This window comes from Polyodon spathula, chromosome 27 (genome assembly GCF_017654505.1).
Source record: "Polyodon spathula isolate WHYD16114869_AA chromosome 27, ASM1765450v1, whole genome shotgun sequence".
NCBI classification, from domain to species: domain Eukaryota; kingdom Metazoa; phylum Chordata; class Actinopteri; order Acipenseriformes; family Polyodontidae; genus Polyodon; species Polyodon spathula.
The window spans coordinates 3,499,824-3,527,253 of NC_054560.1; the positions used below are offsets into that span (position 1 = coordinate 3,499,824).

The 27,430-nt window shown below is 43.8% G+C and overlaps 1 protein-coding gene across 2 annotated transcripts; it reads left to right on the plus strand.

Annotated features, from left to right (window-relative positions):
- The first annotated feature begins 298 nt into the window (after positions 1-298).
- On the plus strand, positions 299-24,937 carry polrmt (polymerase (RNA) mitochondrial (DNA directed)). Of its 2 annotated transcripts, XM_041230868.1 has the most exons (15): positions 303-529; positions 1,170-1,340; positions 1,984-2,223; positions 2,899-3,693; positions 4,259-4,381; positions 7,002-7,124; positions 7,825-8,004; positions 8,922-9,008; positions 10,731-10,844; positions 16,846-16,898; positions 18,459-18,557; positions 19,133-19,205; positions 20,082-20,173; positions 21,278-21,351; positions 23,088-24,930. In XM_041230868.1, exons 1-15 carry the CDS (start codon positions 407-409, stop codon positions 23,135-23,137), a joined length of 2,397 nt encoding a protein of 798 aa, XP_041086802.1. In that variant the 5' UTR covers positions 303-406; the 3' UTR covers positions 23,138-24,930. The 2 variants fall into 2 exon arrangements, with proteins under 2 accessions (XP_041086804.1, XP_041086802.1); XM_041230870.1 differs by lacking the exon at positions 19,133-19,205 and having other exon boundaries at positions 299-529; positions 23,088-24,937.
- Positions 24,938-27,430: the final 2,493 nt, after the last annotated feature.

Below are 27,430 nucleotides of genomic sequence, written 5' to 3' on the forward strand. Positions count from 1 at the left end.
AAAACTAACCATATTTTCAAAGCATATTTCCATTTATTTCTTTATTTCTTCATTTTTTAAAAGGATAAAAATCTTTGTTCATGTTACAAAACTTGAGAAACCAAGCGAGAGTGCTTCGGAGCGAGATCTTGAATTGTATTACTTGTCAATCTTGTAAATCCTGTCAATCTTATAAAATAATAAATAAAAAAAAGGTGGGAGTTAAAGATGGGATCCTCTTCCCCCAAATTGTTTCATAGATATTTCTGCAACTCCCTCAAAGGTGCAGAAGTCTGGGAGAGCAAGTAGAAAAGGCTCCAGTTCTCTGATGTAATCTGGTCTGTCTGTCTGTGTGCGTGTGTGTGCGTGTGTGTTGTTTCAGAGGGAGCTGCTGGCTCAGTTGCGCTCACACTGGCACCAGTCTCTAATGCAAGCCTTCCGCGAGAGCAAGATGCACCTGGGGAGCAGCGGGCGGAAGAGCTGGAGGATGAACCTCTACCCGTACCTCTGCCTGCTGGAGGACAAGGAGTACGTGGACATCATGCTGCAGGTACAGAACTCCAAACCCTCCAGCCCAGATGAGTTGCCAGGATAGAAACTCATGCTAGCCCTGCTGTACGCAGTCCTAGATTTCAGAACTGCCCTCAGTTAAGTCTGTAATTGAAATGGTCTGGAGACAGGAGTTTGAGGAGGGCTTTATAACTCACCGTAGCCCTGCTGGTGCACCAAGTCCTGGATTTTGGAGCTCCCCTTGTTTAGGGATGTTACTGGAAAGACAATGTGCCAGCAAGGCTCCTGCTAAATCTACTCTCAAATGATCACGCTTATCAGAACGTGGATAAGTCCCACCTGACTATTTACTATTCGAAATTGTTCTTGCGATTGGAGAGGGGGTGCAGTTGAATTTAACAGGGGGTTGATTGCTCAGGTGATAGAATGAACTGAGGTTGGTTCTGAAACCCAGGACTGGGTGCAGCTGGGCAAGCGTGTGTGTTTTGTATGATTATGGTTGTTTTCCATGCTTGCTTACTATTCCAGCACAGATTGCTTCTGAAAAGACTCCTCAAGGCTGAATTACAAATGGCTTGAATTACGTCCCATATAGTATAGTACAGCCTAGAAGTATATTAACATTGTTGCACCCCCCCCCCCCCCCCCCCCCCCCCCACCACCATTTCAAACCCTCCCAGGCCATTACCAACCTGCCCCCCACTGGGGAGTCACTGCTGATCATGGCCAAGGAACTGGGGAACAAAATCTACAACAAATACTCCATCCGCAAGAAGACCAAGAGCAGCATGGTGGACAAGATCAGCACCATATACCAGAGATATGCTGAGCTGCTGGCCAGAGACACACAGGTAACCACAGAGCACCATATACGAGAGACACACAGGTAACCACAGAGCACCATATACCAGAGACACACAGGTAACCACAGAGCACCATATACCAGAGACACACAGGTAACCACAGAGCACCATATACCAGAGACACACAGGTAACCACAGAGCACCATATACCAGAGACACACAGGTAACCACAAAGCACCATATACCAGAGATACGCTGAGCTGCTGGCCAGAGACACACAGGTAACCACAGACACTGATCATACAACTGGAAGCGAAGCTCGCAGATAGAGAATGCCTTCAGCCTTGCAGTCACATATTCATATTTAAGTAATTTATTGATCTATATGTATGTGTGAAGTGGTTACTACCAGAAGATAAGCTACTGTGCATTCTGTTTGGGGTTTCCTGTTATCAGTACAAATTACCAGTACGAAGCCCCAAAAGACTACTGCCAGTAGTTTAACATCATGGCTGAAGGAAAAAGAAATACTTTAGAGAAAGTGAAATGGATGGTTTTATATAAAGAATCTGTTTTGTGCAGCTACTGGCAGCAGCAGAATCAGCTGCCTTAGTGCCAGTAAGAATCCTACTGTTATTTATGGATGTGAATATGTATGTGTATGTATAATTATTATTTTTTTATTTAATAGTTGAAGGAGTTCCTGCCGCGGGAACACTGGGTGCGCCTGGAGGCGGAGATGAACTCTGGCCCCTCCCTCCTGAGTGATGACACGCACTGGCCCCACATCCTGGTGGTGCAGCTGGGGACGCACCTGGTGGAGCTGCTGGTGAGGGAGGTGAAGGTGCACAGCAACGTGCTGAGCCCCGCCCAGGAGACCAAGCTCATCCCAGTGCTGTACCACATGTACACCTTCCGCAGCAACCGCCAGGTAACCTCCCCGCCACTGGGGGGCGCAGCATTCGGTGTAATTAGGAGTAGACTAAGTGAGGGATCAGCGTGCTGAAGGCGGCACTGGACGAAACGTTTGTCTGCTTGATTTGGTTTCTAATTTGGTTTCTGGATGTTTTCTAAACGTTAAAAGCTTTGGGATTACGTTTAAAACCGATTTGGGAGTGTTTGAAACCACTGGAGGAAGCAGCTGCAATATGCACGTGTACAACACTTCATTAGATAAGGAAAAGACTGGGAAGAAGTAGTGCTTTGTAAACACTCTTGCCAAAGCCTACGTTTTGTCTGAATATTTTTGACAACGTTTACAGTTCGGTGTTTGTGGATCACGAGAGCCGGAATGTTGTAAGTCGAGAGAGGAGCATTTAGCACCTTTGTGTACAGCTGGTATTGACCGTTCTACATTGTGAGATTTATTAAATAGAGATATGGGAGCGACAGGTGGTAACAATATTACAAATAATTACTGTTATGAAATTATTGTTATTATTATTATTATTTTTTTTTAATAAAAAGGAAATCTCAATCACAAAAATATAAGATTACAAAATCCGGATCGCTGTTCTCCAGATTACGTTTTGAACCCCGCCCCCCTGTCTGTGTGGCTGGATGGATGGATCGAAGCCCTTTTTTAAAATGTTTATCATGTTTACAGGTTGGTTTCATCAAGCCTCACCCCATCCTCAGCCAAATCCTCTCGGAGGCCGCGGAGACCACGCTGACCTTCGACTCTTATGTGATGCCCATGCTGTGCCCGCCCGTGCCCTGGACCTCCCCCAGATTCGGTGCCTACATCCTGACCCCCACCAAGCTGATGCGCTGTGTGGAAGGGGCCATCCAGCACCAGCTGCTGCTGGAGAAATGCCAGGGCCAGGACCTCCACGCGGTTCTGGACTCCCTCAACCAGCTGGGAAACTGCGCCTGGAGGATCAATCAGCCCGTCCTGGACATCATTATATCTATCTTCAACGACAAGGGCAGCGACAAGCTGGACATCCCTCCCCCGGTCTCCGAGGCTCCCCGGATTCCCAGCATGGCTCAGCACGGGGGGGGGCAGGGCTCTCAAGCAGACAAGGCCTCCTTCAAGCGCGAGCTTGCCAAGTGCAGGAAGAAGGGGACGGAGATGCACAGCCTGCGGATGGACGCGCTCTACAAGCTGTCCATCGCCAACCACATGCGCGACCAGCTGTTCTGGTTCCCCCACAACATGGACTTCCGCGGCCGCACCTACCCCTGCCCACCCTACTTCAACCATCTGGGCAGCGACGTCACGCGGGCCGTGCTCCTGTTCGCGGAGGGGAAGCCACTAGGGCCCCACGGCCTGGACTGGATCAAGATCCACCTGGTGAACCTGACCGGGCTGAAGAAGAGGGACTCTCTGCGGGAGAGGCTGCAGTACGCCAACCTCATCATGGATGATATTCTGGATTCGGCAGACAAACCTCTTACTGTAACTATGAAACACCCAGTTGTGCTAAATTTAGAAATGCCGTATTAAGTTTGTTTTTAGTATTTCAGAATCTCCCTTACCGTGAGCATGCTTGAATATTTTTTCATTTCTATGCTTTATATAAACTCGGTGCTGTTGTTATGCACGTTTTGTGCATGTGTATTTTGCAGATTTTTTACTAAATTGTGGAATTTGTGGGAATTTCTTTGTTTGTATATTGGAAACTGGAAACCTTTTAGTAACGCTAACCATAGCAGTTAAACGCTTCGCCATTTGAATATTTTAAGTTATGGTGAAAAATAAATAAAAAAATAGAATATTTGAAAAAGTTGCTCTGAAATGATTTACAGCGCAGCATGAGATAAAAAAAAAAATGCCAATAGAACCTTTTTCTAACATGGCTCTCCCGCTGTATCTGCAGTGGAAGGAGGCAGAGAACTCTGCTTTAATCCAAGGCAATGTGTCTGGTCTGTGTGTAGTCCTGCCTCCCACCTCTTGTCTGCATTGATATGTGATCTCCTGGTAGTCACGCTGCTTTGATTATTGGTTTATGTTTCGCCCGCAGGGCAGGAAGTGGTGGATGAATGCAGATGAGCCTTGGCAGGCCCTGGCATGCTGCATGGAGATAGCGAACGCTTCCCGATCCCCAGACCATACCGAATACATCTCCTATTTCCCAGTACACCAGGTAAGGTAGAACCAGCACACCCTACATTACAGCTGACAACTGTCCTAAAGTAGCACCCTGGATTCTGGACAAAGTGATCTTCCCTCGTCACTGGCCCCTACAGTCTATTCCAGTCCAGGACTTTGTTACGACCAGGTCTCCAATTATTTCATTGAAGGAATAGCACTTGGACTTGCTACAGGGTTAAGAACAGCCCTCCAAAAGAAAGATTTGTTATAACTGCTATAGTCTGTTGTAACTGCAGAGGTGAATCATACGTTAATGTCGTGTTAATAGTATGTTAATGTCATCTCCTTTCTCTTATCATCAGAAAGAACAGAAACTGTTGTACAGTTTGAGCAGACAGAACCCCCAAACTGCAGGGAATGCTTTCTGTTCTAAGTAGAGAACCCAGCACAAAGCGGTTTAACTTTTAAAATCTTAAACAACTACTGAACTCAAGAACTCCGCAACTAAACATAAAATAAGGTGGAGGTGTTTTTAAACGTCAGAACTGCGGGATGACTCCTGCAGGCAGGATAAGATGTACCGTGATTTATGATAAAAGCCTTGATTCATTGACTTGTCATATAGGTGATTTTGTAATGAGGATTAATCTCTGAGCTGGAAAGGGAAGGCTGGTGTCATCCTCATGCAGAGAGTATGCCTGCTGTCTCCCAGAGTACCCGGAGAGACATTCGTTATTCATCCAACGCAGTCCAGAGTGTCCCGGTGACCTTTACTTTACAGAGAGGCTGGCTACTTTTTGCGCAGCACTGCCTGGGACCAGTTTGATTTTCCACATCTTTGGAAGTGTGGGGCACATGTTCTGGCACCTCACGGGGCGGGGGAAACCTTTGCTGCATTCAGTGCTCGTTTGCCTAGTTTTTGCAACTATAAAATCTTAACTGAAACACGCTAACAATTAAAACCACGGCACGCACATAGAGAGGGTTCTCATAGGCATGTTTCAAAGGGATCTGTGAAATACCCCAAATGCAGTCTGAAAGGTCTATAAGCGACTAGAACTCTTTGATAAAGTTTGGAGAAGGTGAGAATTTGCCACGTGGAGACAGGCTTGATGCATACGGGTCCACTTATTTTAGTGGTCTTGTATGCCACATGACTGGGATGCATTAAGGAGGTAATTACATCAGTCTGTGGGCATGAGCTGCTACAGCTAAATAAGGTTAATGGATTCATTTTAAAACCTCAGTCTCTCCACCTTAAAGAAGACCGCGTTTGTATTCATTTTCACATTACTGCGCAGCGTTGTGGAAAGGGGACTTCATTCCACAGCACAAAAGCCTCTGCAGGAGCGATGGTTCTTTCCCTGCAGTGCTCCAGAACTGCCCTTGTCAAGTTGCTGACAGACATCTGCTGTGTTCATTAGGTCGAGGGCCTGTCATTTATACGGCAGAGTAATCGGATTGTTATTCCACGTGAGGAGCACCTCATAGATCACTCTGGAAACAAGGCTGTGTTTATTGGATTCAGCCCGTCAGCTGTCTCGCCCGTAACGAAGACAGATTCCATAATGTACCAGTGATGCCTCCCCTGGCTGCTAAAGGATGACTCGGGGGGGGGGGGGGGGGGGGGGGTTTCCATTGCTTTTATATGGGGGAAGAAAAATTGCATCCCTGTATGAAGTCGGCATGCATTTCCAATTAGGAAATTCAGCAACGCTGTTCAGGTGAAAGATTGCTAAGCATGAGCAGATTGTGGTGTTGCAGTGATGGAGGAGGGTGTGACACCCTGGCTGCGGTGGACTGTAACAAAGTACAGTCCAACAGACCTGCTGTCCACGCTCCTGGCTTTGACAGCAGCACCTGTGCTCATACCTATTATCACCCGAGTGCAACAGGAGAGTTCCACTTGCAGATTACATTCTGGTGCTTTTCCGTGTAAGCGAAATCCTTGCCCGGTTTTGCATGGCGAGGGGCTGTGCCCTGCCAGGCTTGTAGACCTGCAGGCTCTGTCGTGCACGGCCACCAGTATTTTACAAAGTGTTGGAGCCAGATGTTGGAATGCATTACCAGCTGACATTCAGACGAGTTGCGATTTTAAAACCGAGGTGGTGCTCCGTCTGCTTTCGCAGTGCTTCATCGCTGTGATTTTCTTTCTGTGGTATTAATAGAGGTGTATATCTGTGCTAAACGTTTCTCAAACTTGTAACTGAGCCGCCTTTTGAATATAGTATATTATAGAAATACATATAAAACAATTCTTAATCAGGCAGGCTTCCATGACACGGCTCACTGCAGAATATGCACTGCAATTGACTGAGCAGGTAGTGAAAGAAAGAAAGAAAGAAAGAAAGAAAGAAAGAAAGAAAGAAAGAAAAAAGAAAGAAAGAAAGAAAGAAAGAAAGAAAGAAAGAAAGAAAGAAAGAAAGAAAGAAAGAAAGAAAGAAAGAAAGAAAGAAAGAAAGAAAGAAAGAAAGAAAGAAAGAAAGAAGTCTGCTTATGATGTGTTTGTATCCCGACCCCTACTTTTGGAACCCCTTATTAATGTCATTCGTATAAAAATAATGTCACAGGGTTCTATTGGAAGGCTGGTCCTAATGTGTTTTCTGACTGGCTGTATACGTGTGTTCAGGTTTCCATGTTGAGTAATTGAACACCCCATTCCCCCCTCCCAGGACGGCTCATGTAACGGGCTTCAGCATTACGCAGCTCTGGGTCGTGATGTCATCGGTGCCACCTCGGTCAACCTGATGCCTTGCGAGGTGCCCCAGGACGTGTACAGTGGGGTGGCGCAGCAGGTGAGAGTTTGAACACCGGGGGAGGGGTGGGGGCGCTGGTGAGCATTCTTCAAAGTGGCAAGACGTGGGGAATATAATGAGGCTAAGACATTTTAAACAGCTACTTCCAGAGGGACACTTGATGATGAAACAGGGTCCTATTGTCTAGACTGCTGTAATGGTAAATAAGGGCTTGTTTCATTTAGTGAAATAAAAATTTAAAGTGATAAAAGGCTGTTTTATTACACATGACCAGCACTTGTGGTTTTGTCTGCTGTGCATGTCGAATAGCAAAATAATAGTGTTGCACGAACCTATTAATCGGATTGAGTGCTCCACAGAAAGCAGGTGCTGGCAGTCAGGTGAGAGTGATCTGGTGCTGATCGGGCCGAGCTACTATTCAAAGTGAAGAAACAGCTGCTTGGGTTTGTGATTCCTGCTGCTTTTCTTAAACTCTGTAGAGAACGGCAAACCCAAGCAGTTGTTTCCTCACTTTTTGACCTGGAACTGTAAATCAGCCCGATCGACACCAACGACCCTCACCTGTGGAGAGCTTGATCCAAATAATTGAGCAATTGGTTTTTGCAGCTCTAGTAAATATAGACGGTGCACTGCATGTCAGAATGCTTGATGTCCGCGATGATTCCTCCAGTGGCGTGCACAGTGTGGGCTGTGGCGTGTGTGTAACTGTGGGTGTGTGCTTCTCTGGCCCCGTCGCCAGGTGGAGGAGTTCCGTGCGCGCGATGCAGAGAAAGGCCTGAAGGTGGCGCAGGTGCTGGAGGGTTTCATCAACAGGAAGGTGGTGAAGCAGACCGTGATGACGGTGGTCTACGGGGTGACGCGGTACGGAGGCCGGCTGCAGATCGAGAAGAGGCTGAAGGAGATAGAAGAGTTCCCCAAGGTAACCTGCTGGAGCCATTGCTCTTAGTGCCATGCATGCCTACAGTGTTAAAACACAAACTCGTAGAATGTATATTCATGCTGAAAGAAAATGAAGCCTCTTGACAAGCGTCTTGATTAGAAAATCTTTCTCAAGGCCTTCAACAATGCCTTCAAAATTATATACATTTTTTTTTTTTTTTTTTTTTTTTTCAAACGATCCCCAGCAGCCAGGCTTGAATTCACAAGCCTGCGTCATTACGATTATGTGGCCCAGGCTGTCTGCCTCCCTGTGTGTGTTTATTGCTCCCTGCTTCCTTTGCTTGCGCTCTGCAGCTACTGCTGACTGCTTGCAGTGTACATTTAGGAGAACGTGACAGGTTGCAGCTGGAGAGTGCCTATACCAGACAGGGGGAAGTCAACTTCACTAGACGCAGCACAGGGCTTTGCACATAGCCACGCTAATGTCGTGGACGATTTGACTGCTACATTATTGGTTCTGTAGAGATTGAACCAAACTCCAATCCCGATCGTGCACTTTGTTATTTAGGAATCTCCCACTGATCCTTAAAACAGAATTGCTTAGGTGACAGCCCTGCATTTAAGCCAAGCTTTTTCGCAAGAATTTGCATTCGTTCACGTGAAGCCTTTGTTTGAACACGGCACAGCTATGGATCTTTTTCACAGGATCTTTTTCATTTCTGTTGCAGACTTTAAAAAAATAAATAAATAAAATACACTGCTGGTAACACAGACTCATGTGATGGGAGTGATGTAGATTTAGTTTCAAATGTCTTAGTTTAGGAAATTAAATGGAATATTAACTGCCCTAGTTTATACAACTCAAGCTCGCTCATTAGCAAGTGAATATGCTTGATGTGGTTGTGCGAGAGGCCCCTGAGGGTTTGGTGCTGACCAGAGATCTTGTTCTGTCTGCAGGAGCACGTCTGGGATGCCTCCCATTACCTGGTGCAGCAGGTCTTTACCAGCCTGAAGGAGATGTTCACAGGAACCAGAGAAATCCAGGTAAGAGAACCCCTGACACAGCAGCACATCGAAAAGTTTCCAAAAGTGAAAGCAGAGCACAGTGTGATAAAGCAGTGTAAGCATGGTAAAGCATTGTGAAGCCCAGGGAAGTATGGTAAACCATTTTAAGAAGGCATGGGAAACCACTGTTAGTGTTACCACTGGAAACGCATGGGGTAACTGGAAAAGTTACTGTGCAGATTTATCAGGGTGGACTTGGGTACAGTGCACGAGACTGCAGAGTCACAGGGCTATCGAACCAAGAATGACCAAAGCAGACATTTCATTTAGGAGATAATAAGTAAACCGAAGTTCTCTTTTATTCGGATTAATATGTGTATTGCTCAGTTCTAATGATTTGGAGTAAGCAGCTTCGAGCCCGACGTGACTGAAAGCAACAAGTTGAAAGACTTTTTTAATGCACCGTTCGTAACACAAGTCGGAACATTCTCGCTCTCGGCTGCATCAGCTGGCAGAATCCTGTTAGGTTAGGCTGCCGTGATAAGATCGTTGGTGTAGATGGAATATTTTACACCTCGTCAAACGTGCAGCCAGCCCTGGCCATTTCCAGCTTACCCCTCCGTTGCTCCAGATGTATTTATTGCAAATTAAATAGTACTTGTGCCAGCCATATAGCCTGCTGAATAGAATGATGAGATGGCTAATTATATCAAAGTCACTTTCCAGCAGCACTTTAGTAGACTGTGGTGTTCTTTCTGCTCCTGGTGCTTTTTAAATATTTTTTTTCAATGTTACAAAACCAGCCAAATTAAAAAACTGCGCACTAATTGATTAGCTTGGAGCAGCTATAACAATACTGCATTTAATGAGATGTTTTGGCTCTTGGTAATAACTCATTTAATGCTGTGCAGCAGACGTAATTATATCTCTGCTCTTGTGCCACTAATCTTGGGAGTGTCAAATGTTACATTGGATAAGGAGGCCCAAGATTGGTGCTGATCAGGTTCTGTGAAACCAGCCCTTCAGGAGACCAGTTTTCTTCTCCTAATGTGTTGGTGAATTGATCTTGCGACTTGAACTTGATTCTGATCTTTTGCAACCTGCAAAAAGAATAGAAGGATCCACTTCTTTTCTACATTCATTAAACTGCTTCCACTATTTTAAGGATTTGCAATGTGCAAAGGTCTGTATGACAAAGTTAACTTTCTCTCAGGTGGGTCATTGTATCTTAAAAGGCAATTTTAATGGCACAATTGACAATAAATCACAGACTCTTGTGCCAGTGAGGCAGGCAAGCAGTGAAGAGAAAGCCTGACAGCCTGATAAATGGGCTCGACTGGCAGCCAGTCGTCTCTGGGATTTGGAGAATATGTCTTGCACAGCCTGTCTCGGGAACGTCTGCTGTGCATGGGGGTGTGTGTGCTAACAGGGTTTCCCTTCAAGGCATTTGCCAAGGCAAACCCCTGGGATGTCATTATTAGTTTAGCATTGCAGGAATGAAAACAAGACTCCTGTTGCATAGCAGTTCCACCCATTCCAGGTTTGACCGCAAGCTTGATTGGCCACAGTGTATCTGTAACAAGCTCAGGTGTGTCTGATTTAAGCTCATAGTAAAACCGTTGATCAAACTGCTATGCAGTGAGAGTCTTCTTTCCATCCTTGCACTGAGGAGCAGTGTTGCGTCGTGGAGGCAGTGGTATTGGAGCAGGGAGTAAGTCCTAAGCCTGACGGTTTTGTCCCTATTTCTGTCTTTCTTTTCAGGATTGGCTCACAGAGAGCGCCAGACTGATTGCCAAATCTGGCAGTTCTGTGGAGTGGGTGACCCCTCTTGGCCTGCCCATTGTACAGCCTTATCACCGCACCAAGAACACTGTTGTGAGTACACTGCAGGCCTAGGCCGCTCTGTCCTTGGGTGGCGAGGGGTGGGGGGGTGGGTTGAAGATCAGTCTTGGTCTTATTTAAGCCAGGCTGTCCATGGTAGCTCCACACCCTGTTTACAGTGTTAGTAGACCCTAACAAACAGATTACCCTGATTTGAGCTCAGCGGGCACTGACTCCCAGGTTGAGGGGTCAGTGGGTTTGCTTGGGGCTTATTCACCTTTCCCATTGAAAACTATGGAATACACAACTGCTTCAATTGAGCAGCTGATTGCTGCTCTCCACCAAGCTGTCAGCTTGTTCTTAGCCTCTGTGGAGAGCAGCACAAATATCTGAGCAGCTGTTTATTCAGTTGTTTTCAATGGGAATGTCGGCTCAACCACCTTCACTGACCCCCAGTCCATGTAGTCTCATGATCGGGGTCATGCAGTGTTACTGCAGGCTTCTTGTCCAGCTCCCTTGTATGTTGTAGACAAGTGTCACAGTCTCCTAATACACTGACACACTCATATCGGATCAGCTGACATTGTGAAATCTTCAACCCCATTGTGGCGTTTGATAAGAAACAGTGTGCGTCAAAGGCACAGCCATTGTCTCGCGTTGCATTGTTTGATTCACAAGGTGGCACGTGCGCTTCTTGTAGATCATGCTTGACCCTGTATCAATGCAGGGCTTGTAGATTTACAGTGCTGCCTTGTTAAATATAAAGCAAAACCGCGGCGAGACAGAGTGAACGTGTCGGAGTGGAGCAGCATGAGGAGTCACGCTCCCTCCACCAGCCACCCAAACCGAGTCGACCTCATTCCAGTTCTGCGCGATGCTTTAGAAAGTTGGCATCGGTGCTTATGGGACTCCCTGCAGTAAACAAGCCCTGTCATTTCTGCTGTCTCTCTCTTTTTTTTTTTTTTTTTTTTTGTTGTATTATTTTTTTTATAATAAGTCTTTACACAGACAAGCCCTTTCGAATCAACCTGCTGTACCCGTAACGTTTCCAGTGCTATCACGTTGCAAAATGTTTAGATAACAGGCTGTCGTCTTCACTTTTAACAATTCACACTTTTTTATTTAGTTAACAGAAACAGCCCTTTAAATAACTTGGGAGGGTACTCCTTTGTGAACGAGTGTGATGCGCGGTTTCAGATTACGATTTGGTAAAGATCAGTTAGTAATACGTTTGCAAAGTTACACATGATATAATCCTCAGCTTTGCTAACCCTCAGCTTTTGTAACTCCAGTTTTGGTTCATGCTCTGTGATCATCAGCAATACAGCAGTGAACAGCCAATTTATTTTATTGGGGTTTCTTGCATAAACACAAAACTATTTTATAACCCAATCTGTAAAATATTTACATATAGATTAACTGTTATTAAATATATTAAGCGCTGCACATAGCTCTCCCCTTCCACGAAGATAATATTCTAGGTGCACATATTACAGTGCAACTCAGGTCATTACATTTTATAGCTTTTTATGTCTTGCCTGATGAAGGTTTTCATAAATCACATGGCTGTGCCCCGTACTGCAATTATGAGTTCCTCCCTGCTTTATCATATTTAATCATAGAAGAAATTGCCCGGCGCCCGATTTAATTTGGTTGCTGAGCACAGATACCTAGCTTCATAGACCTGTTGCTGGGAGATGGAATTGAAAGGGGGGGGTGGGTGTGTAGAGAGGTTGCATGCAACCTGGAGGAAAGAACAACCTTAGCTGACAGTTCAGAGAATAAAAGCATTTTGTAAGGGTTTCAGTGTTAATACCCACCCAAGGCATTTCCATTGCCAGCCCTGTGACATGCTGGAAAAGCACAATACTATAGATGCTGTTCATAATGGGCATTGCATTTGGTAGCAGAGGTGAGGACACTAGAATAATTCATTCTCTAGGTAGTTATGGGATTTTCATTGCTGCAATCGTGATTTATTAATCTCATACTGTAGTTTAGGGCCCTGTGGCTTATTACTTATTTAATACTGAAGGGAACCGTCTCCTGTCTCGTATCATCGTCATGAGCATTCGTGGAGCAGTGCATGAACTGGTCCTTCTTGAAACTGCCAGCGAACTTGCTGGTCTTATAACGCTGTTGTTTCAATTCCATCTCAGAACAGTTATTGATCCGTTAAGCATGCATTTATTTTCATGTTGTATTCCAACTGGAAATAAGACTCCCATTGCATAGCTATTCCTGGTTTTTATTATGAGTTTAATAAGACGCCCCTGAGCTTGTTACCTATAGACTGGCTGATCAAGGTCGAAGTAAAACCTGGGTGATGCTGCTATGCAACAGGGATGTTATTTCCATCCCTGTGAAATGAATTGCAGCCTCATCTGTGTGTTTCATGAGAACCGCTTGAGAGTGTTAGAGAAGCAGCTGTTGTGAGAGTGTGTGTGTGAGTGTGTCTCTGTGTGTGTGTGTTATGAAGTACACAGGCAGTCAGTTAACAAGGTCTGGTACAATAGCATCATTCACTGGAGTAACATTAACCGAGGAACTAATGGCAGTAATCGCGTTGGAAGCTATTATTTAATTTACAAAATAAGCAGGGGCAGGCGTAAATAAAGATTGAGGGACCAGAGAATCCGTAGATGGATGTTCAGATTTAAATTCTTTGTCTAAATAACACACTGCAAAACAGGTGTATCCCGGACATAAAGGGTTCAGACATGTTACTGGGAAGTGCCAGTTGAGACGACAGCATCTCCTTCAGAGCAGTGTGCTGCTACCCGGCACGCTGCCAGCTGTCTTCAGTCACCTCTGCGACCAGTTCTTCATCTCTCTTGCTATCTCTGAATAAATTGAATCAGGAAACCGAAATTAGTATCCCAGACTCCCTGCAAAGAGCGGGCTAGAGAATTGCACAAGAGATCCCGGGACCCAGGCACACATCCAATAAACCCGCACAGAATGTGATTTTCAATTACTTAATCGGATTGGGATCTGTTCTTGTTGAGTTACAAAACAACAGCAACAAAAAAAAATCTGTTATATATTTCTTGAGCTCGAATCAAGTGATTATAAAAATGAATAGGCTGTGATTGGAAGGATTACAGAAGAAAGAAACTCATGAATTTTAATTTCATCTGCGTTTATGTTTTCATGTGGAGAGGCTGATTTTCTATGGGAGAGTCTGCAGCTCGATTTTAATTTACCGTTGTCAATCAGGAAGCAGCAGTGTCAAGAGCCAGACGGTGCCTGTTTTAATGCCAGGGCTGTGCGCGTTACATTGTTCTCATACCTGTTTCCCAGTTCACATGCTTAAATTGAACATTTTAATGTTTAAACCTTTATAAAAGTTTCCCATAGTAAAAGCATAGCAAAGTGTAATAAAGCACAGTGCAAGCATGTTAAAGCAGAGGCATTGTAAAGAATAGTGAGGTATGGTAGAGAACATTAATAAACATGGCAAACCAGGATAAGCTATACTGAGCATCAAAAAAAAAAGCTTATCACTATTATAACACATTTATGGATGGACATTGACAATGTTTTTGGTTTCCTTTTAATCACCTGACCTAACTATGACGTGTGAGTGACCTGTGACTGAAGCATCTGCACTTAATCGCCTAATTAGTGAGACAGTTGAGTGGACACTGGATATGGAGTGATTTCAGCTGTCGAATTGCAAGCTTGAATGAAAGCAATAAAGAATCGCATAAAAACACCAATGCCACAACTGTCAGGAGAGCTGTGCCTGCGTGCAATTGGCATGTTGAAGGATGGACTAGGGCAGCGCACTGTGGCTCGCCGTCTTGGGCGCTCGCAGCCAGCAATTTCAAACCTGTTGAGACGGTATAACCAGACACGCTCTGTCAATGACAGGCCACAAACTGGGAGACGTGTGGCTTGTAGGGCTCGGAGACCACTGAAAAGGCAGATGCTTATCCAGGCACTTCAAGAGGAATGGGCCAGGATTCCACAAGACAACATCCGAAAACTGGTGCAAAAGATGTGTCACAGAGCTACTGCTTGTATTGCTTCCAACGGTGGCCACACACACTACTAGCCTTTGACTTTCACAGTATCCCCCGCCCCTCCTTAACTTCAGACAGTAAAATATCAATTGTTATTCAACACAATAGAAAGTCAGTGCACCTGTTCTAAAACAGTTTGTCATTTTTCAGTCACATTTATCCAAATATAAGTGATACGTTTCTTTTGATGCTCAGAAAATCATAATATTAACAATAATTTGCATCTGTAGTGAAGTTTAAATGTCTAAGATATGAACCGCAATCAAAAAACCCTGGCGTTCTGCAATGGTCAAGCATGATGTGTGTAGCTTTTTTTAGTAGGAGGGAGGGGCTCCCCAGATAACACTGAAGACACTTGATTGGAAACAAATAATGTTTTCCACTGACAAAGTGACTCGATTAAAGCTAATTGTTGCCTGGGATACGACAAGCGGCCTGTTCTAAAGAAAGAGCAAGAGAGAGGGAGCTGTCAGGATCTTACTTGGAGTCTTTCTTTTCTTAATTCCCCCAGCTCTGTTGTAATGAATGCGGACAGGGTTTCAAGGACGGAACAGAGAGCGAAGAGGTCAGGCGAGTTCTGCCAGTGCTATGGGAGATATAAATAATTAGTGGAGAGACGCCATCTAATGTACCTTTCGAAGTCCAGCGCACGACAGGATTGATCAATAGCTCAATAGAGGCGGGCGGACAGTGGCAGGACGGAGAGGGGGAGAAAGCTACAACGTGGAATACGGGGTCATTGAGAGACTGGGGTCCCCCTGGGGTCCACGGGATGAGGGGCACAGTGATCGCAGTACTCGAGTATTGTCTTAAAGCTTGTTATTAAGTCATTTAATTGCTCAGGACCTGAGTAGAGGCTTCGTTGGTTCAGTGAAGTTATTTAGGGTGCACTGGATGTTGGAACACGACCAGAAAGACCCATCGCTTTGCCCCCAGGCGCTGGGTCTGCAGCTTGTCATCTTCCTGTCCTCTGGACTGTAGAGCTATACAGATGAAGTCCTAGGATGTCGCTCTCACCTGTCAAACACTCTGCCGCGTTACATTGAGAAACAGAATGAAATTGAATGACAAACGTTTCTGCTAGAGGTCTTTCTCAGTGTCTTCAATATTCAGTGACGATCGCTTTGCACTAGAAGAAAGACTTCCAGTCAAGGTGCTTGTCGTGGAATTTAAGTTCCTTTGGTATTCCTCAGTCCTAGTGTAGAGAAACCAGTTGGCAAAGTATAACTGGTTGTTTGAGTACATCCTGCACTGGAAAGAGGGTTGGGGCGAGGTGGGTCCCCCTGGAGGGGGGAGGGGGGGGGGGTGGTGTGTACATACGTACGTGTTTAGTGTTGAGAACGCAGCCTCCTGGTTTCTCCAGTGCTGTCAGGTGTTGCTTTCTGTGCTTCTCTCTGTGGAATAAAGTTGTTCTGCAGATGATGTGTTTTGCCAAGCACGTAAATCACTGTGATTAATGACCAAGTGCTTTAGAACCGCCAACCTTTATTTATATAGCTTTGGAATATGAAGATGATTTTTATTATTATTATTATTATTATTATTATTATTATTATTATTATTATTGCTGTTGTATGTTTTTTTGTCACTTTTTTTTTAATGGTGTGTAAAGTAAATTGTCCAATTTTCCAGAAATTGCTCATAGTGGAAAATACAGGCTCTTATCACCAACTTGGTCATGAGTTATCAGAGTGACAGAGTCTGACTATTGCATATTAAATCACCTGGATACAATGCCAGTAAAAACCAAAGAACCGTTCATGCGATCGAGTTGAAACTTTGCACGGCGCTCTAATTATTTGGTTAGCTGCTTCTAAATAGTTGGTTGATAAACTGGGGAAGTACAGATTCATTTATTTTTCTTTAAATATGAAGAGTTGTTTGCATGACCGACACGACATAGTCACACTATTTATGTCACATTTGTTCTTAGTTTTCCACGGTACATGGTTGCAGTTGCTATTCAGCTGTTTGACACTTAAAAAAAATATATCTATATATATATATTACTGTGTTCTTCTCCCTAGCTGAAAAGCAACATCCAGTTTCTGAGTTTGCAGATCAGCCACGATGCCAGCGAGTAAGTACCTTTCAACTTGTGTCGAGAGTTTCAAATCCCTCCCCCTATCTCTTTCTGGTCACTGATTCTCTTTTACCCCAAACCCTTGAACCCACATCCTGCTGCTCTACAGCCCACCCAGTTCTTTAACCACTGAGCCACTGCCCTTCTCTTTATCTGCAGCAGCTCCGTCTAGATACGGTTGAGAATCCTTGAGTGGCAAAAATATGTTTTATTATGATAGAAAAAACCCTGTAAACCACTGCATGTCGTTTGGAATTTTAATTTTTTTTTTGCAGAATGCCAGTTACTTTCACGTCAATCAACAGTAATGGCACAAGGCCAAGGTTTTTTCATTCGGTTACCAAGACAAAATGCACCTGATGGAATGTGCTTCCTTTTAATTCATAAACCCTATATAAAGAACCCTTGACACTGCAAATGAATGGAATGAAGTGAGTGAGTCAGTCTGTCTGTTCTGCAGCCAGTACCGTTCATTGCCTGTGGAGGCAGATGCTTTATGTTAATTACAGCTGTGTCAGCCCACTGACAATCCTGTGTGGCACTTGTGGGTTTTTAACTGCCTTCTGCGAATGTTGTGCATTTCGTCATGTTGCTTGAAAGGGTTGAGAGAACGGTCGCTGCATAGTTGGCTGTTTGTTGTGACCTTCCCATGTGAAAGGAATGCTGCAGAGTGAGGCGGTGTGAGCGTGCCTGTCCTTCTGCAGGCTTCTGTCCAATAGTTCAGGCTCTCGGTTCTTTCTGCATATAAATGCTTTGCTATGATAACCCTTAAGGCTGGTTTCACAGTCCTTGATTAGCATTAGTAAGGTAATCTTCAAGATTTAGTGCTTAACAGGATCTGTGCAACCAGTCAGTCACGATCACATTCGCCAATTAAATAGCTAGAATTATTTCCCATAGCTAAATTAATCTCAGGTGGTGATTTTTTTGATTTTTTCTGATTTTCAAAGCATGCAGAATATTTACAAGATGTTTTTATAAGGCACCTGAGGAATCCCAATTTCAATTGAGATGCGAGGCCGTGGTTGATTTTAGCACAGTGATTGCCATGATTTGAAAACCACCAGTCTACTACAGAGAAGCAGGGTGGGGCCATTCCACTTCACAACCTCCCTGCCTCTCTGCGTCATGCCCGCCTGTCTGCCTGCCCGTCTGTCTGCCTGCCTGCCTGCCCGCCCACCTGTCTGCCCTTGCTTGCTAGAGAAGCTGACTTCAGGAAAGCTGCACTAGCCACAAGCTCCCAGTGACCCTGCTGGGGAAAGGGAGGTCGTGGCTTGCAGCAGTATCAGCCCATTAAAACTCACTTGTTAGGGATTGCACTGGCTGAAAGGAAAATCAAACGAGAGGGATAAAAATAAGCAAGCACACGCTGACCGCTGCTTCTGTTTTCTGCTCAAAAAACAACAAAACCGTTCAGGCATGCTACACGATATGCATGAAGTCTGTTTAAATGTATGGAGCCTGGCTGACTGCAGGGCACTCAGTATCTGGCCTGTGTGTGTGTGTTTTTTTTTTTTTGTTCTTTAATACCTCAATGAGCCCTCTGTCTGTTGGCAGGCGTCCTGACACGGTGAAGCAGAAGAACGCCTTTCCTCCGAATTTCATCCACTCCCTTGATTCCACACACATGATGCTGACAGCCTTGTACTGCTACAGGTGAGCGAGGGAGCGAGAAAGGGGGCAAAGAGCAGAGCTTAGCTCAGGAAGCTGTCTAGCTCTCAGGAGACGCGTCTCTGGCAAGCTCGCATCTTATTGTTGCTCTCATCCGGGATGCAGTCTAGCCTTCCCCTTCCCTGTTAATAATATTGAGGTTCAGCGCACTCTCTCTGATCCAAAGCAGTCGGGGCCAGACCCTGGTGAGATCATTATGTTTGTTTCCCATGGTGATTGTCTAGCTAGAATAGTGAAGCGTAGTGAGAGCCTGGTTAAGCACATTACCGGAGAGGTTTAGAAAAGCATAGTAAAAACCTACTGTGAATAACACAAGGTGAATAATTGTACAATTTCTATCAAATCAACAGCTTATCTGTTTATATCCGAATGCAATCCGAAAGGTAAGTAGGGGGCAGTAATAAAGCATTTTGGACAGCATTTTGAATGACCCCACCCATGCCAGACTATTGTAAACACTTAGGGGCGAGCGTAGAAAAGCTGTCAAATGACCATGCAAATTTGCAACAGAGTAACAGACTCCTCGCTTCAACACTTTGAAAATGTCTTCTTCCTTCCAGTGCTGGGTTAACGTTTGTCTCTGTTCACGACTGTTTTTGGACCCACGCTGTCACTGTGGATGTGATGAATAAGGTAAAAACTCACTCACGCCCGCACACTGTGTTACTGTTTGAACATTTTAATAAAACCTCAAACCTTCAGCGCTAAAATACAGCACTGTGCCTTGGCTAGATAAGCCACTGCCTGCGAGGATATAACCCAGTCCAAAAAAGGACTTCATGCCATTACTGTAGAGGCGAAGATGCGTTGTGCATGATTTTATCAGCTGGTAATCTGGGAGCCTTGTTTTGAGCAGTGTTTTGGATTCTTCAAAGCAGACGGTTCAAGTTTCATCAGAAAACTCAATTTCTCTCCTCTCCCTGGGACTGCTCTTTCTGTGTGTGTTGGATGGTAGCTGTGGTGTCCCCCCTTTGTAGCCACAGCATGTTTAATGGCCCTGAAGCCTTCCCTGGAAACCAAGGTTTTTCTGTACACGTGCTACAGGCTGTTCTTGCCATATGCCGTCTTGTGAAACCATGTCAAGACAGTTCATTATTTATAGCCTGGAACAGCAGCACTGACTCAGACGCCAGAAAAAAAATGTTTACAAAAACCATCAAAATGATGCAAGCACAAAATTGAAGTTCGTAAAACGAAATGGTGTTTTTAAGCTGCTTCTGATAATCTCCAGACTTCTATTTGATCAGTACTGGTATTTGGCCTTCTAAACATTGGCATACTAAACGTTACACTGACTTCAAACTAACCGGGGCAGGCTATAGATCCAAAGACAGGCAAAGTGTGTAAATACATTCTGATTTTAATTCAAACTGTTGACATTTTTTGTTTGCATTTGGTGTGTAATGGTTTTTTTTCTATTGTTTTAACGTAACTCTGGTGGGTTTGATTATTGCTAGCTTATGCAGTTTTAATCTAAGTGTGTGTTTGTGTCCCCCCTCTCCTCGGCAGGTCTGCAGAGAGCAGTTTGTGGCCCTGCACAGCCAGCCCATCCTTCAGGACCTCTCCAACTTCCTGCTGGACAAATACGGCGCCAGCCAACCGTGAGTTTACTGTGTAACCACCCGCCCCAAACTTCATGAGACTTTACAGGGACAGTCTGAAAAACCTGGACCTGGGGTTCTGAAAAATACACGTTGGGTATGGAAACAAGACTCCTGTTGCATAGCAGTTTCATCCATTCCTGGTTTTATACTGTTTTTGGTTCAAGTCCTTCTCCAGATTTATTTATTTTTTTGTTCTCCCCATAAGCTTTCCTTTTAAATGTACTTTTATGTTTTATTCAAACTGGATTCCAAATAGATGCAAATAAATACTTTTTGAAAAAAAAAAAAAAATACTTATAAATACTTTTTGACTTTCCAAATGCAGGTAAATTGTGCGTGAATAAACTCTTTGTGCGTGAATAAACTCTTCAGAGCATGTGGCACAAGTTTTAGTAAAACACACCTGAACTTGGTTACCTAGTCACACAATGGCTAATCAAGCTTGTAGAAAAACCTGGAATGGGTGAAACTGCTATGCAATAGGAATCTTATTTCCATCCCTATTATTCCAAGTACTGTGAATTGGGAATTAGCTAAGGGCTACAGTATTGCAGGATATATCTTGCAAGAAGCATTTTGTTGTCAGACGATTTGTAGTCTTATTCTGGGCATGGAAACCTACACTTTCCTTTTAGTGTGGTTTTTATGTCCTTGTATGGTTCTGATGTGCCTTATTTGCACTGTGAAATACCAGCATGTTTTTTCCAAGCTAAGGTTGCGACCGGAGCTAAGTTTAAAAAAAATACTCTGTAGTGCCCCAAAACACTAGTAATAATACTGAAAGCACTGTGGCTCGGCTTTATACAGGTTCAAGTAACTAAGCTTGCTCGGTTTTACTGCACCAACACTGAATTCCCCGAAACGCATTTTATTAAATTTTTTAGCTGAAAAGTGAATTGAAATGTCACTGTTTGAGTCTCCCCCTCTGGTTCAGCTTCGCTTTCAGCGCCACCTCAGCACTCATTTGTCCTGTGTTTTGTCAGCTCTGTTTACTGGCTGCAGTGGGGTTTCAGCTAGAAGTAATTTTGATTGGAAGGTGCAGTAGGCTTCATATAATACAGTTAATCATCATTATTATGCTTGTTTTTTTTCTCTCTGCAGGGGAGATCGTAGGAACAAGAAGTTTTTGGAGTACAGGAAGATGTTGGAACTGCTGTCCAAAGTTCCCCAGACAGGTGAGTGCGAACGAGGCAATTAATCAGGTTCCTCGGAACGAATTAAGCATCCCTATGAAGGGAACTTATATGAGTCTGCAAGCCTGCTGTCTGTCTTATTTCAGATCTTTTTTCATGTTGTTATTATTATTATTATTATTATTATTATTATTATTACTACTAAGCAAGGATAGAAATTAGACTTGCATTGCATAGCAGTTTCATCTATTCCTGGTTTAGTAAGACACACCTCAGCTTGTTACCTATACACTTGGGCTAGTCAAGCTTGTATTAAAACCTGGAATGGGTGAACCTGCTATGCAATAGGAGTCTCATTTCCATCCCTGTACTTCTTTGAAAGGTTAGTCTTGATTTAGACAGACAGTCATGAGGCTGATAGGCAGTGCATTGAATGCAATATACAATGATGAAGACACAAGTCAAAACATTAGTCAGCTTGACTTCGTGTAAGTTTTGCTTTTAGAGTTTTTGATTGGGTCTGTTGAAGTTAATCCTTCAGCTCTCTGCTCCATGGCAGGGAAGATTGACTCTTCAGACCCGGGTTTTTGGGGGGCGTTTGCAGTGCTCTCTGGAAGCTCTAGATCTGCTTTTCCACTGTCTCAAGCCCTGTTCCGAACACCAGTCTCTGAGCGCTGTGCTGTTCCAGTGGTTACCATCCCCTCCCTCTGCAAGCATGTTCATTCAGCTGTCAGTGTGGAAACTGGCTAGTTAAGAATCCACTCTAGTCCACCTGAGCCTTCCAATCTAAAGCAACATAAAAATGATTCTGAATAAATCTTGGGTGGCATTGGTGCTGTTGGAAGGCATTCCTCAAGGTTGTTTGTCGCTCTTGTGAGGAGCCGTACTCCCCCAGGCCAGCGTATAAGAGGCGTGAAGGGTTACTGCTAGTATTCAACATACAACATGTATTAAAAAATGAATAAATCCTGGCCTCTGTTGAAAAGGAAGTGACATTTTAGTTGATTTATATTTCTGTGCACCGAGAAATCCTGATTTAGCAAAGGGGGTCAACCAAAGGTGCTTGAACATCTGTCACTGGATCAGACAGGCGGCCGATTTTATTCAAGGCACCTCTTGACATTTACAGAAGCTCGTACTAAGAAACGAAGTCGGCTCAGACGACCATAAAACACAGAGTGCTCAGATTGCAAATCACAGGTGCCCTTCCGCCTGGCTCCCATCGAGTACAACTGGAGCATTTGCAATTAAAGAAATGAGGCTGATGACTAATTTAAAGCACTAATTTATCACACAGGTGTTTGTTTTGCAGTGTTCTGCCTGTAGCCCTGGCGACCAGGAGTATATAGAGCAGAGGCTCTAATGCGCTCACAAGTCTCGCTTCCAGTTTTTAGATACATTTTCATTATCGGGCTGGGTTCGTTTAAATATCCCAGGGACACGCACTGCTAAAGTAAATTAAATAAAAAGGAAAATACAAAGCAGGCATAATTGTGTGTCATTATCCTATTGTGTAATTGTTTTAGTGAATGAAATATCAGGCTTTCTCAATACATAATACGAAAGGGCACCGTGTCTGGAGAACCAGGAGTGCCACCATGATAAAACAGATGTGAATGTCCGTTGGTTCAAGTGTCATAAGCTAGATCGTGGCGATCTGCTCTGAGCACAGTTTCTTGTTTGTGAGAAGCAAATGATGCATGACTTGCGCCCTGCTTACCTAATTCTTTCCTGTCTTCCCCCTCCCTTTCCTTCCTCTCTCTCTCTCTGTCTCTCAGGTGATTTTGATCTGCAGAGGGTGAAGGAATCTACATATTTCTTCAGCTGAGCCCCTGCAGACGTCGAGAATTGCTAAACGCAGACTGAGCCAGCCTGCAGCTGCCCTACCTTGACACCCCCACCCCCAATAAAAGAAAGGAAATTGCCTGGTTATTTAAGTTTGTTTCAACAGAGACTTGCTTTGCAATGAAAAGAGAACATAAGCCATAAATTGCACCTGGAGTAACCAGGAAGAGGGGGAAACTGGTCTTTTAAACCAGAAAGCGCCGCTTGTCCAGTAAAGGGTGTGGGCTGGGCGCCTGAGTTTGCAGCTTCGGATTGTGCAAGCAGGCTTGCGATGAAATCTCAAACCTTCGATTCTGTCGATAAAGACATACTGCCTGCAGTGTGAAAGTTTACTGGATAAAGAACTGACACCAGCGTGTTTTCTGTGATGCCAAAAAAACAAAGCGAATAATTACTGGTACATCTGCAAGGGACGGAGAAAACACACACACCCAGAGCTCTATATTAAAACTGTGGGCATCCTTCTGATTCTCGCTGTGATGCTTCTCATCGTTAATGGGAAAGCTTCCTTATTTTGATTTGACTTGCGCCATTCCCTTATATTTGCTTTGTCTTTTTTACAATTATCACCTCCAGTTTCAAGTACTGAATAAGTCAATAAAAAAAAAAAAAAAAAAAAAATGTAAATTGAGATAAACACATTTTAAGTTTTTGAGCTGCTGTGATTGTGAAAAGAGTTGATACTGCTTTAAGATGCAACGACCCGTTCCTGTTCCCTACTGCATAAGACACTTGGAAGACTTTGTAAAGGAACTGCACCTTGCTTTCGTTGATCGTGGTTTAGACTGTCTTCAGACAAGGTTGTTTTGGTTAATCCTGATATACGAGACCGTCATTTCATCAGGGCTGTTTTATTGAGGGTACTTTCATTTGTATGTTGGTCGTTTTTGTATCTTTTTCTGTGTATAATAATTATCCTGTGACTTGAGCCAGCTGGGTTCGCCACAGCTTGCCTAGGGGACAGTCACATAGACATGTTTTCAATAAATAAATAAATGACATAACTAATGAAACAATAATACAAAGGAGTTTGACTGGTAACTACACCTTGCTATTGATTAGCAGTCTGATCACCAAGGACAGGCCTGGAAGGCTGTGTTCGTGTTTCTTGGAGAATTTTTCAGACATTGTGATTCACGTATTTGATTTGTTAGAATAACTAGTCAATGGCTGTCACAGCGGAGCTGTACATCTCCAGAAGAAAAACATGAACTGTTATTTTTAGGCTAGTAATCGCTGTAGGTGGAAAATGTTACATATGCTGTAAGTTGTTTATATTGAAATAATTAGGGAATGGATGACTCATAACGGTTTACTGTATTTTAACCAGGCTCGTATATCTTCTTCATGGGTGACAAGTGACGTTTTCTTTAAATAAAAAATAAATAAATAATAAAACTAGAAGGGTGTTTATACAGCAGATCCTGTCAACATGCGTTTGCTGGATTGGGAGAGGGGGGGGCCCTTCTCAAAGGACTTGTCCCAGGCCTCAGTATTCTTGGCTGCGGCTCTGCCAGGAATGGATCAAACAGCAATTACATGCATTAACTGGCTGGCTTTTGAGTGCAGATGGAGAAGGAATACGATGGAACATCATTTACACCTTATTACCTGTAGACAACAATCATGTTTTGAGGAAATACACTCTGGGTTGAAACTACAATGCTGGAACGTGCAATCATACAGTATGGTTCCAATGATGCACAACACTGCATAGCATTGATCCACTATACAAAATATACTATATTATATATACCAGATCCCTAAGCAAACAGCCTATTATAATCTGAAGCATTTACACTGTAAAGCTTTAATTAGGATGTGGTTCAGTTTGAATTTTCTGTAAATGTTGGTTTAGGAAAATCATAACCGTGGCACCTACTGGGGCCTACGAGTAAAGTGTCAGCATTCAAATACATGCAGTCACCTGCTCGGTGTGAGCACCAGCAGATCACCTTCCTCTTTCTGTTCGTACCAGCTTGACTATTTAATCCAGTCCCTTCGGTTTGTAATGCGGGGAGTGGCTCTTTACATTGCTCTCTTGTGCAGTGATCCTCATTATAATTCCAGTTAATGTTTCAGCTAACCTCCCAGTGTTATTTCTCAAGAAGAAACAGCAGCTCAGTCGGATTGGGCTGGCCGATTGATGTGCTTTGGCAATGGAGCTTTGTGTGGAGAAGCTTAACATTGTACTTGTGCCTGGCTGTAGCGCCACAGAAAAAATAAATAAATAAATCATGCATGCATGAGATATTGATTGAAATGCTAGTTTGGCTCATTCAAAATGATTTACAGACCACCTGTACTGAGGCTAACCCTATTACACATGTCTTTTATGATCTACTGTATTTTTCAACCCATGGCAAGGAATGCTGAACATTTTGGCTGAATTCAGGTGATTATAGGGTTCTACGTATTTTAGTTATCGATTTGTTTTTTTTTTTAATGCTGGAGATCGGATCACAAATGCTAATTGTAGTTCCGAGGAAGGCAGACCAGGAAGAGCTGTTTAACCCTTTTAAGGGACAAGCTTTTTTGACCTCAACAAACCCCCTTTTACCTCTAACCAGTATGGGCATGGCTATTTGTACAGACTCAGCTATCTACAAAAACCTCCTTCATTGGCTTCTTGTGTAACACAGTGTTATGTGATACGCTTCCATTATGGACTGCTGAAAACCACGAATTCAGACGAGCCCGGATCTTTTGCAATGTGGTCAACACACTCGTTTGAAGTGCACGAGGTCGCCAGTCCGCACCCAGCCTCCACCCTGTTGCACCTGCCTAGAGTTTTGGACAAAAGGAGCACAGGGTGGGGTGGGGTGGGGACACTAAAACATTTACATATAAAAACGGTACCAGATAGAGCAGAGTGCCTGTTTAAGATCCATGTTGATATCTGTTGTGCATGCCTTGCTCTTTGAATAAATGCAAGCGTGAGTATTGGGATTTGCAGCAGAGTCGTCGTCAGTTGTCTTCATGGGGCTATTGCATTGATAAGCGCCTGTTGATTTGAGATCATTACGGCTTGGAAAGCTGCCCGCATCACATGTGGTCAATCTGAAAGTAACTTCATGATTAACAGCAAAAAGCACAGCCCGTGGGGGCTTGTAATGTGTTCAAAGGTGTGACTGACAACAAAACAACAAGTGTGCAGTATATATCTTTCCATATGTCTTCGATCCTCTGTTTAAGAAAGGTGCTCACAGGAAGAGCCAACACCAGTAACTGGGCTTTTAACACCACAGCCTGTTCACGCCATTTAGAAGTTTCCAAAAATAAGTCTAGCCATCAACGCATGGTTATATCCCCACAGATTAGCATGTTACTTCCTGGGAGTCTTGAGCGTCAGCCTCCTGTGCATCTTGTCTCGGGTTCTGCAGTTGCACAATGTGCCTCTCAAACAATGCTCCTACTTCTAGGATGTGATGAAAGCGGCCGCGTGTGTTGAGCCGAGCACTCTCTAGAGCCGATGACCCTTCAAACGAACATGAAAGCAGACTGCCACGCAGAAGAGAAGAGACTCCGGGCTGGAGGGTTCAATTTCTTGGATAATAAGGCTGTTGCAGAACTGCTGAGGGCCTGGGGTAAAAAGAGACAAGCAAAACTGAAAAAATAAAAATAGAATAGAATAGAGTTCCCTGCGGTCAACTGGGTCTGAAAATGTGGTTTCTGTCAAATCGCATTCATTTAAAAAAAAAAAAATAGTATTTTTTTTGTTGTGCATTCACTTCTATTGAGATGATTCAGTTGTTTAGAAATGTTATTTTCAGCAAGACAAAGTTAATGTTCAAATGTTCTGCACACCCGTAATGATCAGTATGCAAAGCTGTGTAGGTGCTGCTTGGCACACTACTCCCATAAGCTGGAACACTTTTTAGATTAGCACATAAATTTAGTGAATGTGTGTAGATATAGCAACACTAAAAAACATGGTAAATAAAGTAAGCTTACGTTCCTTTTGCATTCTCCTTCTTTGTTTTTGGGTTAAGTATACCTGTAATTGAAACCCTTTGACACAAATCATGAGACATCATGGGAAGCAGGTGGAGTCAACAGAGTTGAAAGGTCACAACACCACATGACCTCTAGAACACTAGTCTGTCACAGCCCTAATGTCACTATAAACTGGTGCAGCTTTAAGTCCTCTCTCTACGTGATTGCGAAACAGCCCACTGGCTGCTAACCAACTAGCAAAAAACCTAGCAGTTATTAAACCTCTCGCATCACTATTTGTATTGGATAAAAAGATGAAGGACACAGATTAATATGCCAG

Coding starts and splice junctions, on each gene's coding strand:
- polrmt (XM_041230868.1), top strand. CDS start 407: ATGCAAGCCTTCCGCGAGAGCAAGATGCACCTGGGGAGCAGCGGGCGG. Junction 3,694..4,258: donor CGGCAGACAAACCTCTTACT/GTAACTATGAAA, acceptor TTTCGCCCGCAG/GGCAGGAAGTGGTGGATGAA. Junction 9,009..10,730: donor CAGGAACCAGAGAAATCCAG/GTAAGAGAACCC, acceptor CTTTCTTTTCAG/GATTGGCTCACAGAGAGCGC.